We start from the raw sequence: 15,000 nt of genomic DNA, 5'->3' as shown, positions 1-15,000 counted from the left end.
AGTGACATTACGAACACTTTCCCGAGTTTTAAGCACGTTTCCTTATGTACTTGTACGTTGTGTGTGGACAGCACTTGTAAATTTGTACATAATATGCAAACTTTTTATATCCTGAGTTTTCCTTCTAACCTGGGTTGCTTAAGAACACCAAAAACTACCAGTGAAACCGCTCGGCTGAACAACATATAAAAACAATAAACTTAATAACTTTATGTGGGCCTACAGAATCTACAGTGGCCTGCTACCCAAACAAAGCTCTCTATACATAAAAAGGCTTAACAAGATGAGACAGTACCACCACCGCCTTCCTTCCCTTTCTCCTTCAGTTCACCTTGTTTCCTGCGTGCCCTTGGAGTGACTCGAGCCTGGAATCCTACTCCGCAGCATCCTTACTCTTCATCCTTACCTGTGAGTCACGTGAGTAGGAATTAACTAGGATATTCAGAAGAGTTGAGATATTTTTGATAATTTAGTGATGTATATGGTGTGATGGCCTCGTATGGGGATTGTATGGGTGTTGTTTATTGTTTGTGTTCCGTATAGTGTGTAAAGTGTATGGGGAATGTAAGGGAGAGTGAGCAAGAGTATATTAATAGTATTTTTCCCATAAGATAATACGTAAAGGGAAGGAATTAGGTAGTTATGTAAAAGAATGCTGGTGTAATGGTATTTGTGGACTGAGTGGTCATTGATATAATGGTTATTAATGGTGAAATGGTAGTTGCAGTGAGTTTAGCACCTTTACCTACTTTAACCAGTTCAGTGCCATGACGTGTTTCCATATTCATTCTGTTTACGAGTATTTGGTGACTTTTTACACCTTCAGAAACTTTTGTGGGGGATTAAAATAGTGGAAACTGTGGCCATTAATCTTTGGATCTCATTAAACACTTCCTAATGTCAGTAAAAGAATCTAATCATACACAAATATCAAGGTAAAAGTGTGTCCCAGTAGTGAAGGGGTTAAAGCAGTGATGTGTAAGACCGCTGGTGTATTGGTGGTTGTGGGCTGAGTGATCGTTAAACATAGTGGTTGTTAGTGGTGAGATGGTAGGTTTAGTGAGTCTGGTACCTGATCAGCTGTTTAACCCCTTAAGTACTTGGACACATTTTAATCATGAGTTTTGTGTATGATTAGACCATTTTATCGACATTAGGAAGGGTCTATGAAGGTCAGAAGATTAATGGCCACAGTCTTCACTATTCTAATCCCCACATGAGTTTCTGAACCTGTATAGAATCGCCAAATAGTAAGCAGAATGAATATGGAAAAACGTCATGTTACTGAAGGGGTTAGAGATGTGTTTATGTATAGTCACCTTAATGTTATTCTTCCATTATTATTTTTGTACTACTATTCACACTTCGACGCTATTGTGACTATATAATTCTCATGTCGCCATCGTTCAATTTACAGCGTTCTTAGCCCCACTCCATAAAATACAAATCAGAGAGAGAGAGAGGGGGGTAAATTCAAAGAGACAGATCCCAAAGAAAACAGTAAAGCAAGTATAAAATTACCTGGAAATCACCTTAAATACTTACTTCATAGCAAAACTCATCTTGGGCAGCACAGGTGAAAGAAAAGGTGGCGATAATAAAAACTCCAGGTGTATTAATAAAAAAGCCTTTATAATATGAGTACTAGCAACCGTACGCCAGGTGAGGCAATCAGCACCTTACCCACCTGGCGTATAGAACGGAAAAATCGTACATACACTTGTCACACACCTGTCATTGATTACAGGTATAAAGGCCCCATGTGATGTACAAACACTGGGGACTAAAATTCTTACCCTCAGGAACCCCACACGATATGAACAACGAGAACAGCGCAATCTTAACTTAGGTAAATATTAACAATACTAGAAAAATATACATTGATTAAGAAAAATAGTTATACAGGATTCTTAAGGTTAATTTAAGGGTAGATTTGTGATTGTAAAGCTACCAGTCAGTCTAGAGAGAGAGAGAGAGAGAGAGAGAGAGAGATTCCTTTGTTTTTGTTTTTTTGTTTTTTTTATCTCCACCAGCCTTTATATATTTTTTTTAACCTGCTGGATCGGCTGGGAACTTTTTTTAGAGACAATAACAAACCACTTTAAACATTTTCCCTACGGCGGGGTGTGTCTCGGGTGCTCCCTTCATTAAACTCCCTCAGGACGCCCTTCGCTGTGACCTCCTACACCGCGGAAAGGTGAAGGAACGAAGGGAAGAAGGAGGGAGAAGATGAAGGAGGGAGGAACAAGGAGGGTGAAGAAGCTCAAGAGAGGTAGATGAAAAAGAAATAAAGTGAATGATTTTAAGAAGGAAGGATAATGATGGAGGAAGGACGGAGAGCGAAGGGAGAATGGAGGGAGGGAGGGAGGGAGGGAGAGAGTGAGAAAAAGGGAGGAGATAAAAGAATGTTTGATGAGATGACAGGAAGAAATAGAAAGTCATCCTGTATTCCCTTTCTCTTATTAGTCATATTCATAACTAATGGATTGACTGACTGACTGACTGTCTAACTGACTGAAAGGACAAAAAATACAATCTCTCTTGACTGACAATACCACGATAACATTCTGGTGGAGACTGCTGAGAATATGAACGAAAAACAGACTGAATTGAACTGAACTGAGAATATGAACGAAAAGCAGACTGAATTGAGAAACTGAAACATTGCCTTGTACATAAACACTTTGCTGACTGACAGTTTAATGAAAGCTCTTTGGTGGAGATTAAAGACGAAGAATTGAACTGAAACCCTTGACTGACTGACTAACTGCGTGACTGAGTGAGAGGCAGCGGCGATCAGTAATACCCAGCCATCATTGTAGTACTCACTGGGAAGGACTGCGCCCCACAGTTCCCTTGCACCGTCATCGTCTGCGTCACGTAGGAAGGAACCTGCTGCGTGTGCGTCATGTACTGCGCCTGTACCCTCGTGGACGTCACAGTCTGCGTCACATACTGAGGCTGAATGCGCGTTGACGTCACAGTTTGCGTCACGTACTGAACCTGCCCCTGTCCCTGCTGCGTCTGCGTCACGTACTGGGTCACCTGCTGGGTTTGTGTCACCACCTGCTGTTGCAATTGGGTGGTGGTGACAGTCTGCGTGATGACCTGAGACTGTCCCTGCGTCACAAATTGAGTCTGGGTGACGAATTGCGTTTGAGTGACGATCTGGGGGACTTGCTGCGTCTGGGTGATGTATTGTACCTGTGTGCTGAAGCGAGTCTCGGTGCGTACCTGTGGGTGGGGGTGATTAGTTGTAATTGCAGGGAACAGGTGTGCACGAGAAACTGCGATAAATTGCACTTTACTTTCCTTTGGCGTTTTCCCTTTCTATCTGTCTGTCTGTTTGCATTTATGTTCACTATGTGCTTTTTTTATATTACTACTACTGCTACTGCTACTACTGCTACTACTACTACTACTACTACTACTACTACTACTACTACTACTACTACTACTACTACTACTACTACTACTACTGTTATTACTACTATTATTACTACTGTTCCTACTGTTCTACAACTACTGCTACTACTACTACTACTACTACTACTACTACTACTACTACAAAAGTTGCTACTTAAATGCATCAACTATTTCTTAACTAATTTCAAAGCTAATCTTAGATATAACAATACCAAAAATTGATTAGATGAACATCAAAATCAAACTTAGTCAGAGAGAGAGAGAGAGAGAGAGAGAGAGAGAGAGAGAGAGAGAGAGAGAGAGAGAGAGAGAGAGAAACGAGAACTTGATGAACAAAAACAAAAAGAAAAAAAAATAGGGAAAAAATAGCACATTCATTGAGGAAGGAAGAGAAAAAAGTTAAGTGGCAGAAATTAAGATAGAAAAAAAGAGAGACAGAGGTGAAAGTAATAAAAATAATAAAGTAATGAAATATGATGAAATATATTACTTTTTTAACCAAGACTTGCTCACCACAACACTTACCTGCGTCTGGAATACTGTGGTGGTCTGGAATTGCGTCTGGAACTGCGTCTGGAATTGTGTCTGGAATTGCGTGGTGGTGACTGTCTGGAATTGCGTCTGGAACTGTGTCTGGATCTGTGTCTGGAACTGCGTCTGGAATTGTGTGCTGGTAACTGTCTGAACTGCGTCTGGAATTGCGTCTGGAACTGTGTCTGGAACTGTGTGCTGGTAACTGTCTGGAATTGTGTCTGGAATTGTGTCTGGAACTGTGTTCTGGTGACCGTTTGGAATTGTGTCTGGAACTGCGTCTGGAACTGCGTCTGGAATTGCGTAGAGGTGACTGTTTGGAATTGTGTTTGGAATTGTGTTTGGAATTGCGTGGTTGTCTGGAATTGTGTCTGGAATTGAGTCTGAGTCTGCGTCTGTGTTACGTACTGGAGCCGCGTGTCGGTGATGTAAGAGGTGACGGTGAAGTATCTTGCCCTTGTGACGTACTGCACGTTATTTACCACCTGAGAGAGAGAGAGAGAGAGAGAGAGAGAGAGAGTTTATCACACATTATACAAGAGAAACACTATGAGCAAAAAACTTCCCTGTTAATTAAAAGGAAGTATTTTTATATGCACGAAAAAAATGTGCTGACTCATCATGACTCAGCAAAAAATAATAACTGTAATAACAACAATACTAGTAACTCCTTTCTTTTCCTCTTGCTCCTCCTCTTCCTTCTCCTCCTCCTCCTCACCTCAGTCTGGGTTTGAATGACAGGGGGCGCCACAGACGTCACCACCTGCTGTTGTATCACCGTAGATGGGAAGTACTGCGTCTGCGTCACCTGCGAGTATACTGTAGTGGGCAGGGCGCGGGTACGGGTCTGAATCACCGTCGTTGGCACAAAGCTGGTCGAAGTAAGCACGGACACTGAGGTCTGGGGACTACACGTGGCCACAGGATCATTGAAGGAGTCGTCGAAGGAGGGCGTGTCGTAGAGTCCTGACGGTACCCTAGGGGCCTGAGGGAACTCATTCACTGCGGGGAAGAAGTTGTTTTGGCTCTGTGCGGGTCTCGCCGGGCCAGCGATGGGGCGGAATGCAGGCGGGGCAGGGGCAGGTGCCGGGGCAGCGAAGTTGTTCTGGTGGGGGTGTTGTTGTTGTAAAGGTGGTGTTGTGTTAATGGTGGTGGTGTTTCAAGGTTTCTGTGGTTAGTCTGTCCCGTATTCGTTTCAGTAAAGAGATTAACGTCAGGTGCCTACTACTTCTATTACTATTACTGCTGCTACTACTACTACTACTACTACTACTACTACTACTACTACTACTACTACTACTACTACTACTACTACTACTACTACTACTACTACTACTACTACTACTGCTGCTATGTATTACTACTGGTCACAGAAGTTATCAGTCTTAGCTAAACTCAGGGCGGTTTAAGTCAAGTTTGGTTAAATATAGTTACCGATGAATGAATAAATAGATAAAGCAACTTAACCTAACCTAAACCTAACTTAAATTGAACCAACATTACCAACACTCATACACCAATAAACACAGGAGCGGCAGGCAAACGTTTCCCTGAGTACGGCGCCAAAACGTTTCCAAACACCTCTCTGTCAGCACCGCCGCGACAGCAACGCATAAACAAGTGTTCTTACCTGCGGGGGCCCGTAAGTTTGCGCGAGGCCCCCCAGCAGCTCCGGCATGGCTTCCCCCGCCGCCGCCGTAGCCAAGAGGAGCAGGAGGAAGCGCAGGAAGGAGGAGCAGGAAGGAAAAGAGGAGGAGGAAGAGGAGGAGGAGGAAGAGAGGGTCATGTTGGCTTGTTTCCTTTTTAACTTGTTCACCTGAAGGAAATAAAAGGTGAAAGGTTAATTAAGTGAATTATTCTTCACACGCGTGCACGCACACACACACACACACACACACACACACACACACACACACACACACACACACACACACACACACACACACTTACCTACGCTCATACATTGCTTCGCGTCATCATGTATTAAAGATTTAATTAGAGAGAGAGAGAGAGAGAGAGAGAGAGAGAGAGAGAGAGAGAGAGAGAGAGAGAGAGAGAATTAGAGAAACTTTCCTACACAATTGCTCACATCAAGACTCACTTCCGACTTTCCTGACCTCGCTTCCGGGAGAGAGAGAGAGAGAGAGAGAGAGAGAGAGTTTGGTCAGTTCACTTTCAGGCCACAGTCATGAACGTAAGCATAAGCAAAGTCCCGACACACACACACACACACAACACACACACACACACACACACCACAAAACTCATTCATCAAAAGTTTTCACTCTCTCTCTGTACATATGGTTAGACCCTCTCTCCTCTCCCCTCTCCCCTTCCCCTTTCCCTCATTCCTCCCCTTCCCTTCCCTTCATGAACCCCTCTCCCTTCCCCTCCTTACCCATTACCACCACTAAAACCAATGGAGAAAAACTTATTACCTTTCCCATTTTCTTTACCTCCCTTTCCCTTTTTGCTTCCCCTAAACATCCCTAAAACATCTACATTTCCCTTTCCCTTCAGATTCTCTCCCCACGACTTCTCTCTTCCCACTTGACCTTTTCCCTTCCTTTATACTCCCTTCCCTAAGCCATCTGTGGTCCGGAATGGGTGTAAGGGTCAAAACGTGAGGTAATTTAAGGTTAAAAAGGACTTTCACTTCATCTTCTTCGCTAGAATGGGAAGATGACACCCCCAACCTGTGACGTCACTGTGATTCTTGCTTGTGATTGGAGGAGAGGTGTTATCAATGGTGTCTCGTGATTGGTGGAGTGATTTGATGCGTATTGCTGCTACAGAGAGAGAGAGAGAGAGAGAGAGAGAGAGAGAGAGTTACGTATATCATTTTATTGGGATCTGATTTTGCGTAATGTTTAAGTGGTGGTGATTACAATGATTGGTGATGGTGATGATGATGCTAATACTGCTGATAATGGTGATGAAAGTACTGCAGCTGGTTATTGATGGTGGTGATTATACAAGTTATTACTATGATGGTGATGGAGATGGTGGTGATGATGGTGGTGATGACACTTCTACGCTATTCTTTCACCATTACGTAAGAAAGGAAGTTGATTTTATAATGGGATGATAATGGTGATCTTAATCTTCTTCACCATTACGTAAAAGAAGTTAGTAAGATAAGTTGATAAGAGAAGTTAGTAAGATAGAACTCTCTCTCTCTCTCTCTCTCTCTCTCTCTAGAAAGTCGCGTTACACAAATTAGTGCATGTTGTAGAGAAACTTTTAAGCGCACGCCACACGCTAATACACGCAACACGCGCCTACTGCCTCTTCTGCGTCCCTTTTACTCACCTGTTACCTGTTACTCACCTGTTACTCACCTGTCACCTATTACTTACCTACTGATTCATTTGTTACCTATAATTCACCGGTTATTCATCATGTCACTTATCTGTTGTCTGTTGCTTGGCTTTTACTCATCTGTTACTCATCATTTTCCTGTTATTCACTTGTTACTCATCCCTCACCCACCTGTTGTTCATTTGTTACTTGCTATTAAATGTTTAAATGTCTTTTGTCATTTTCTTTAATCATTCATTTAATTCATCGTTAATTTTTTTGTGCCTTTATTCATTCCGGTAGTTTTTTAATGTACTTATGAATGGATTTTATAGTTATTTTTACTCTTATTAGTTGTTTATTTGTTATTTATCGATTTTTATTTTTCAGAGAGGTGTTCTGCTCATTTATGAATTCTACAGCATCCTCAGACAGGTAAGTACCCTCACCTTTTAATCTGTCTCTCATTACCGGTGTTAGAGTCATACCTGTAACATCACTTACCGGTAATTTTCCCTAAACTTTAATGGAAGAGCAACAGATAGAAAAGTAGATAGATAAGTAGTTATATTTCCCTTTCTCTCTTATCCATTATTTCTTTTCCTATTTCTAACGGAAGAGAAAGAGAAAAAGTAGATAAATATGAGAGATAAGATAAGATGAATAACCCTCTTACATTATTCTCAATCTATTTCCCTTTGTCCTGTCATATTCTTCCCCTTTCTCTTTCCCCCTTCTCTCCATCTTGGCACCGTCTCTACCCACCGCCACCCTGCCATGCCATACCCACATTAATCTCCCTTTCAAGCCCTCTACATTGCCACATTGCCATCAGCGCCCCCTGCCGCCCTCCATGCCATGCCATCATGTGAAGGGCGCTGCTCCCACTAGTTGTAAGGGCGTGGCCTCTTCACTTTCCTTACCACAATCACGCTACAAGAGAGAGAGAGAGAGAGAGAGAGAGAGAGAGAGAGAGAGAGAGAGAGAGAGAGAGAGAAAGGGTTACAGTTTATCTATTTTTGTATCATCTTCATTTCTCCAATTTCTTTTATCCTTTGTTATTGTCATATTTCCTCTTTTTTTCCATTCTTCTTCCTCTTCTTCCTCTTTTTTTTTACGTTTCTCTCCTTTCATTCCTTCCTCTCTTCCTCCCTCTCGTTCCTCTCACTTCTCTTCCTCTCTTACTATACTCCCCTCTCTCTCCATTCCTCCCTCCTCTCTTCCTCTTCTTCTCTTCCCCCCCTCCTTTCCTCCCCCCTCTTCATTAGCAAACACAGCGACAAAGACAATTTTTTTCCTTCTTTCTTTCACTCTCTTCCTTCCTCCCAACCATTAGAGTGTTTGCTGCTCACACTAACACACTTCTTCCTTGACTTAGAGCCGTAACACGCACTCTGACACTCACAAGCGGATTTTCAACTCACTCAAACACCTAGGAAAGTAACGAGAACCATCCTAAGACTATTAAACATACTCTAATTAACACACTCTTAATACTGAAGGATCTACCGCACACTAACACACTCATAAACGCAATGTGATGGTTCTAAACACAATTGAACTTAACTGAACGCATTTTGAAGGCAATTTTTAGCCTTAGGAATTCACGTTTACGTAGCTTGATACTTGAAAACGCACTCTTATTCATGTTCATGCTTACAAGTGCACCCCAACGCACCTTAATAAGTGGGAATGGATTGTCAGTGTATTGAACGCACCTTTTAATTCATATTCACATTCACAAACGCACCTTGATGTATTTTAACGCACCTTAACGAATTTACGAGCGCACTTTTTTGCACTCTAAGGAACTCACGCATTGTAACACACCGTAAGACACCATTTCACGCTTTTTAATGTGCCCTAACACACATCCACGCCCTCTAACGCACCGTAAACCACACTGACACATTCTAACACATTCAGAATTTAACTTTTTTTATTCTTTTTTTCTCTCTTCTTGGTAAATAACACTGATGAAGTTCATTTTAATTACCGCCTGTCAATTACCGGTCAATTACCTCTCAAGTTATCAATTAGTGAGTCGGTTATGAACCCGTCGGGAGCTAATGACGCGATGACATAATACGAGTAGTCTGGTATTAATTCATTGAGCCAGAAATAAAACTACGAACAATGAAAGGCTTTTAAAATACTTGTTCAGTAATTTGGCTACCCATTTTTTTTTTTTTTTCGAGTTGATTTGATTTGATAAATTTATTACGCCAAGGCGCCATACATACAGGTACATAGGTCACACGGCAATAAATGAATCAGACATGGCACTACAAAATACGATGAGGAACACACACATACACACACAAACACAAAAAGAGCAAAGAGTAGTGTAGATTAAACTTGTTAGATAAATTGTAGACTTGTTCTGAGTTATTTCGATATTTTACTAATCTATCTTAACAGTATAATAGTTTATTTTAACAGTATAACACATTTCTATTAGTATTATTCACAATTCTTTACTCCTTTTGATTGTATTTGACACGTATTTTCTCATCACACACTAATAAGAATGTTCGTGGTGTTTAGAAAATGCAAAATTTATTCTAGTTTTCGAATCACAAGCTATTAATAGATGTTTGTACTGTTTAGAAATTGTAAAATCTATTCATCTTTTAAAATTTCTTTCGTGTCGGTCCTTGTTTACATTTTGCATGGTGATTTCAATACACCAAATAGCTGCACATCGTAAGAAGAGCGTTAATGTCGGTCCTATCTCAATATTTTACCACATTATTTTACACAAACAAGATACCAGTCTGTGTTATCGTTATGCCAGTGCATTCTAACTTCATTCTAAATTCTTTTAAGCACAGTAAACTTGTACTTGAATATTTGAACACGCTTGATGAGTAAGAAGGCACAGTATGTACCTGTCTATTTTACAATGATACCTAACTCTTTTTACATTGCATATGAACCCCTTCAGTACTAAGACGCATTTTTTACCACGAGTTTTGGGTGTGATTAGATTATTTTGTTTACATTAGGAATGGTCTATGGAGGTCAGAAGGTTAATGGACCAATTTTCACTATTTTAATCCCCACATGAGTTTCTGAAGCTGTATAGAATCGCCAAATAGTAACCAGAATAAATATGAAGACACGTCATTGTACCGAAGAGGTTGAAATTAACTCCCTTGCACTCACAATTTGAACACGCTTGAGTACAAAACCACATCCTCCAAATAACAACACGCTTTCAACACGTTTTCGATCTTTCACAGAAAACGGGAACAAAAGTATCGTATTAACTTATCGTATTCACTGTTGCCACCACCACCATCACCACCACCACATGGGAGCTCACCTCGAGGAGCTTACGGTGTTGATGTCAGTACGAGAGTGATGTCAAATGTGCCTCGAAGTCCCGCTTATATACGTACCTTCACTCTTCCCATCTCCTCCTCCTCCTCCTCTTTACTCCTCCCACACGCGTCAACATTCAAACCGTTTGGAACTTTCTCATAATCCTTCGTGCAAATACAGACACTGAAACGTTAACCTCTACATTATTCCACTTCGTAGCTTTGTTTTTCATTCGTATATTTCGCGGGGTAATCTTATAAAGGACATAGAATTTGGGAGAAAAGGTTATAGATGCAAAGATTCCTGTTCCGTTCGTCTTTTGTTTTGGAGGTTCGAGTGAGTTTTGTGGGACGTGAGTGACGCAAATTGTGGGTTTTTAAAAAGAGTTGGTCCTTTCTCTTAGCATCTTCGGGATATGCCCTGAGGAGAGAGAGAGAGAGAGAGAGAGAGAGAGAGAGAGAGAGAGAGAGTAGTTTTATAAGTCAATCGGTCAGTTAGTCAGTCAGTCGATCAGTCAGTCAGTCAATTAGCTAGTTATTCAGTCAATCATTCATTCATTCATTCAGTTAGTCAGTCAGTTAATCAGTCAGTCAGTTAGCTAGCCAGTCAGTCTTCCAATCAATTAGCCAGTCATTCAGTCAGTCAGGCAGTCATACACGCAATAACTCAGTCAACCAGTGATCACCCTTCCTCCTGTCTTTATTTCCACGTCCTATACAAATCAACAAAGAGAAGAGAAATAAAGGGGAAGAAAAGTGAAATGAGGTGAAGACATCTTGGCCAGGTGAGAGTAGCCAGGTAACGCGTGACTGGCTCAGGTGTCCTTCCACTCACGCAGGAAGGGTCATAGGGGAGAGATGAGTACCTGGGTGACACCTGAGTGAACCTGAATAACTTACCTGTGCTTACCTGGTGAGCTATGGGCTTCACTATTAGGTTAGGTCAGGTTAGTGGGGTCTTGTAATTAGTACATGTGCAATACCTGTGAGCTATGATTACGATACCTGAGTAGCTTACCTGTATTTACCTGTTCGCTTTTACGTCTTTTGTTATTAGGTAAGATTACGTTATGTCAGGTTAGGTTAAGAGAAGCATATTGATTTTGTTAATTTGTTATGTGTATGGACTGTTGTTAATGTACTGGAAAGGTTTCTTATCACTTATTGCGCACGATAAACTTACTTGACGTCAGCGATCAAAATGTAATTGAAATATAAGTAATTACCAATGAGTATCCTAATGTCAGTTCTTTTATTTTTGTTTCAGGAAAGGCATTTTTTAGCGTTCTTTTAAGGTAATGGCTATGTTTTTAACACATTCTGTACCATGGCGGATTTTCAAACTCATTCTGGTTACTATGTGGCGATTTTAGCTTCAGAAACTTATGTAGTGATTAAACCGGTAAAGACTCTGGCCATTAATCTTGTGACCTCCATAGACCTTTCCTAATTCAAATAGAATCGTCAAACCATACCCAAAAATTCAAGGTAAAAATGCGTCTCAGGACTGAAGGGGTTAAGGGTGTGTTTTGAGGTGTTTTGTGGTAAGAAAGCCTGTGTTTTGAGTGGGTTTTGAGATACGTTTAGTGATACTTTGAATATGAAAAAGCTACCAGGCTCAGGGGATTAAGAGCAGCCAACCACAGGAACAAGGCGCCTTGGAGAGGATGTTGACGAGCCCTGCGAGGCGTGGGAATGGGAGCAGCACTACGGAAGCAAGGGAGAGGGAGAGGTGCTCGAGACGCCTGGTTGCTGTTACGTACTCTTCTTCACTTCCTTCACTAATGATATCGTTATGAATCTTTATCCGAAGCTTGCAAGTCATGATTAACGCTCAGGTACCGTAATTACACCGCCCAGGTATTGCACAGGTAATAATGACTAAGAAGGGATCATTCTCCTAAGTTAAAGTGACCTTTCCTAACGTAACCTTACCTTATGACAAAATGCGCAAAAACTCAACAGGTTAATGCAGGTAAGTCATTATAGTGTACAGGTATCGTAATTACGCCTCTCAGGTATTGCACTGGCGTTAATGACTAAGCCACTACGACTTGAGCTGACGTATCTAAAGAGGGAAGTTTCAACACAGGTCTTGAAATTTTAAGTAGTCTTTTCTTGACTCTTCTCTTTTGGGATCGCCTGTTTTAGAAGCCCTTTCTGCCTTTTCTAGCCTTTAACCAGAGTTTGTTACATTAGGAAATATATAAATTCCTTCCTAAACTTATTGGCGATGAAATAGTGAGATATAATTTGTGTTTATAAAAGATTTTCATAACTTCTAAGAGCTCATCCAGATACAAAATATTAATGTGTTGAGAGGAGGAAGAGGAAGAGGAGAAGGAAGAGGAAGAATAAGAGGAGGAGCATCACTACAGAAGAGGAAGAACGGTGGAAGTAACAGTAGAAGAGTGGAGCCGCGTAGGAGGAGGAGGAGGAGGAGGAGGAGGGGGAGGAGGAAGAAGAAGAGGAAGGGGTCACGAACTCTGCAGTGTTACCATACAAAGAAGAAAGCATTACGCCTCTTCTCCGTTTTCTTTCTCCTCTTCCTCCTGCTTTGTTGTGGTTCATGTTGTTGTTGTTGTTGTTGTTGTGCTTGTTTTGGTGGTGATTGGGGGTTGTTTTCGTGTTTTTCTTTCTCTCTCTTTCTTTTCATCTTTCTCTTTTATCTTCCTCTCTTTCTTTCTTTTTTCTTTTGTCACGAAACGTTTCATTTTCCTCACTCCCATTATGGTATTTATCTAATTTTCTCTTCCTCGCCTATCTTCTCTCTCTCTCTCTCTCTCTCTCTCTCTCTCTCTCTCTCTCTCTCTCTCTCTCTCTCTCTCTCTCTCTCTTAATCATTACAAACGAACCATCATAGCAACACTTCCTTATAAATTACTTTCAGTCTTAAAACTTTCACTGAAAATCATTCATCGTAGTTCTCTTCCTCCTCCTCCTCCTCCTCCTCCTCCTCTACCACCACCTCCTCCTCTTCCTCCTCCTCCTCCTCTACCACACCTCCTTCTCCTCCAGGTCTTCTTCTCCCTCTTCTTTGTCTACTATTCCAAAAAGTGATGTCACGAAGTCCTATGTGTCTACGTATCAAGAAACGTGGAAATCGCAAATGACATTCACTAACTATGTAGAAACACTTAAACTATTACTAGAAACACGAACACTCTAGAAACAAGAACTTTCATTGGACTTAACGAACACATAATTTACGATCAATGAGAAAACGAAAAGGAAAATAGGGTTAGTGAATAATCTTAACCCTTTGACTGCTATTTGGTACACCTCTTCCTTATTGGTGTTTTTATTTATTTTTCTATCATTTCGTGTGTTTGCTGGTGTTTAAATCGTTTTTATTGTTTTTTTTTTTTGTGTGTGTGTTTTTTCTCAGTTTTTCAGTGTTTTTATTTGGTACATCTCTTCCTTAGTAACCAGTCACTTTTAAGCTTCTCTACTTTTCTACAGCCACGTCCAATCTTTAAACTGGGAATATACTGCAAAATATAGGTATCAGTTTTTTTACAGCTGCGTCCAATTTAAACTGGGAATATATTGCAAAATGTATCAGTTTTCATTAGTAATTTCAATGTAGTTGCTTATAAAGTCTTCACGTATTGCTGCTTGTGGTGTTAATTGTTTCATGAAGCAGTGCAAGGGTGAATGAGGGAGTAATGTATTTAACTCCTTCAGTATTGGGACCTCTTTTTACCGTGAATTTTGTGTATGACTAGACAATTTTATTTACATTAGGAGGTGTCTATGGAAGTCAGAAGATTAATGGCCAGATTTCTCACTATTTCATTCACCCACCTAAGTTTATGAAGCTGCATAAAATCACCAAATAGTAAGCAGAATGAATATGAAAACGCGTCATGGTACTGAAGGGATTAAAAACATGCCACACAGAAGACCAGAGGAACAGAAGACCAGCTTATAGAGAGTGAGGTTGTGAGGTTGTGAGGAAGAAGCTTCTGCCAAATTATGAGTTGTTTTCGTGGTCACAGAAACACCGTGCTTATTATCAGCTGTTTGTGGCGAGACCTGCGAATTACTGGTGACGCAATCCTTCCCTATGGACACACGAGTCAACTTATTCATCCTGGGTGCTCATGAGTGACTAGCAATACGTAAATTATAAAAACACTGTATTTGAAACCTCTACACTATTTTTTTTTTTTTTTTTTTTAATGAGGGTGAAAAGAAAAGCTAAAAGAGAAAGAGGTTGGGAAGAGAAGTGTGAAAGAAAGAGATGATAGTTTGTGGGCTTAACCATACTGCTCTTTTTACCATTTCTACACTCGACTGATCTTCAATAGGGTGTTGTGGAAGTTACTCGAGTTTTTAAGAGTGTTTTTATGGTTCCGGTGACAGTTTTCAAGCGCATTTTCGTGGTTCTAATCTTAGTTTAGCAAGAATTTCG

The 15,000-nt window shown here is 40.8% G+C and overlaps 1 protein-coding gene across 1 annotated transcript; it reads right to left on the bottom strand.

Annotated features, from left to right (window-relative positions):
• Nucleotides 1-1,619: 1,619 nt before the first annotated feature.
• LOC123519287 (accessory gland protein Acp36DE-like) lies at nt 1,620-10,600 on the bottom strand. Its single transcript, XM_045280442.1, has 6 exons — nt 10,586-10,600; nt 5,588-5,773; nt 4,676-5,062; nt 4,198-4,442; nt 3,952-4,096; nt 1,620-3,234 (listed from the first exon to the last, which is right to left on the bottom strand). Exons 2-6 carry the CDS (start codon nt 5,741-5,743, stop codon nt 2,797-2,799), a joined length of 1,371 nt encoding a protein of 456 aa, XP_045136377.1. The 5' UTR covers nt 5,744-5,773; nt 10,586-10,600; the 3' UTR covers nt 1,620-2,796.
• Between the last annotated feature and the right edge of the window lie 4,400 nt (nt 10,601-15,000).

This window comes from Portunus trituberculatus, chromosome 45, assembly GCF_017591435.1.
Source record: "Portunus trituberculatus isolate SZX2019 chromosome 45, ASM1759143v1, whole genome shotgun sequence".
NCBI lineage: Eukaryota > Metazoa > Arthropoda > Malacostraca > Decapoda > Portunidae > Portunus > Portunus trituberculatus.
The sequence above is the reverse complement of the archived record's forward strand: the minus strand, read 5'-3'. Positions and strand labels throughout refer to the sequence as shown.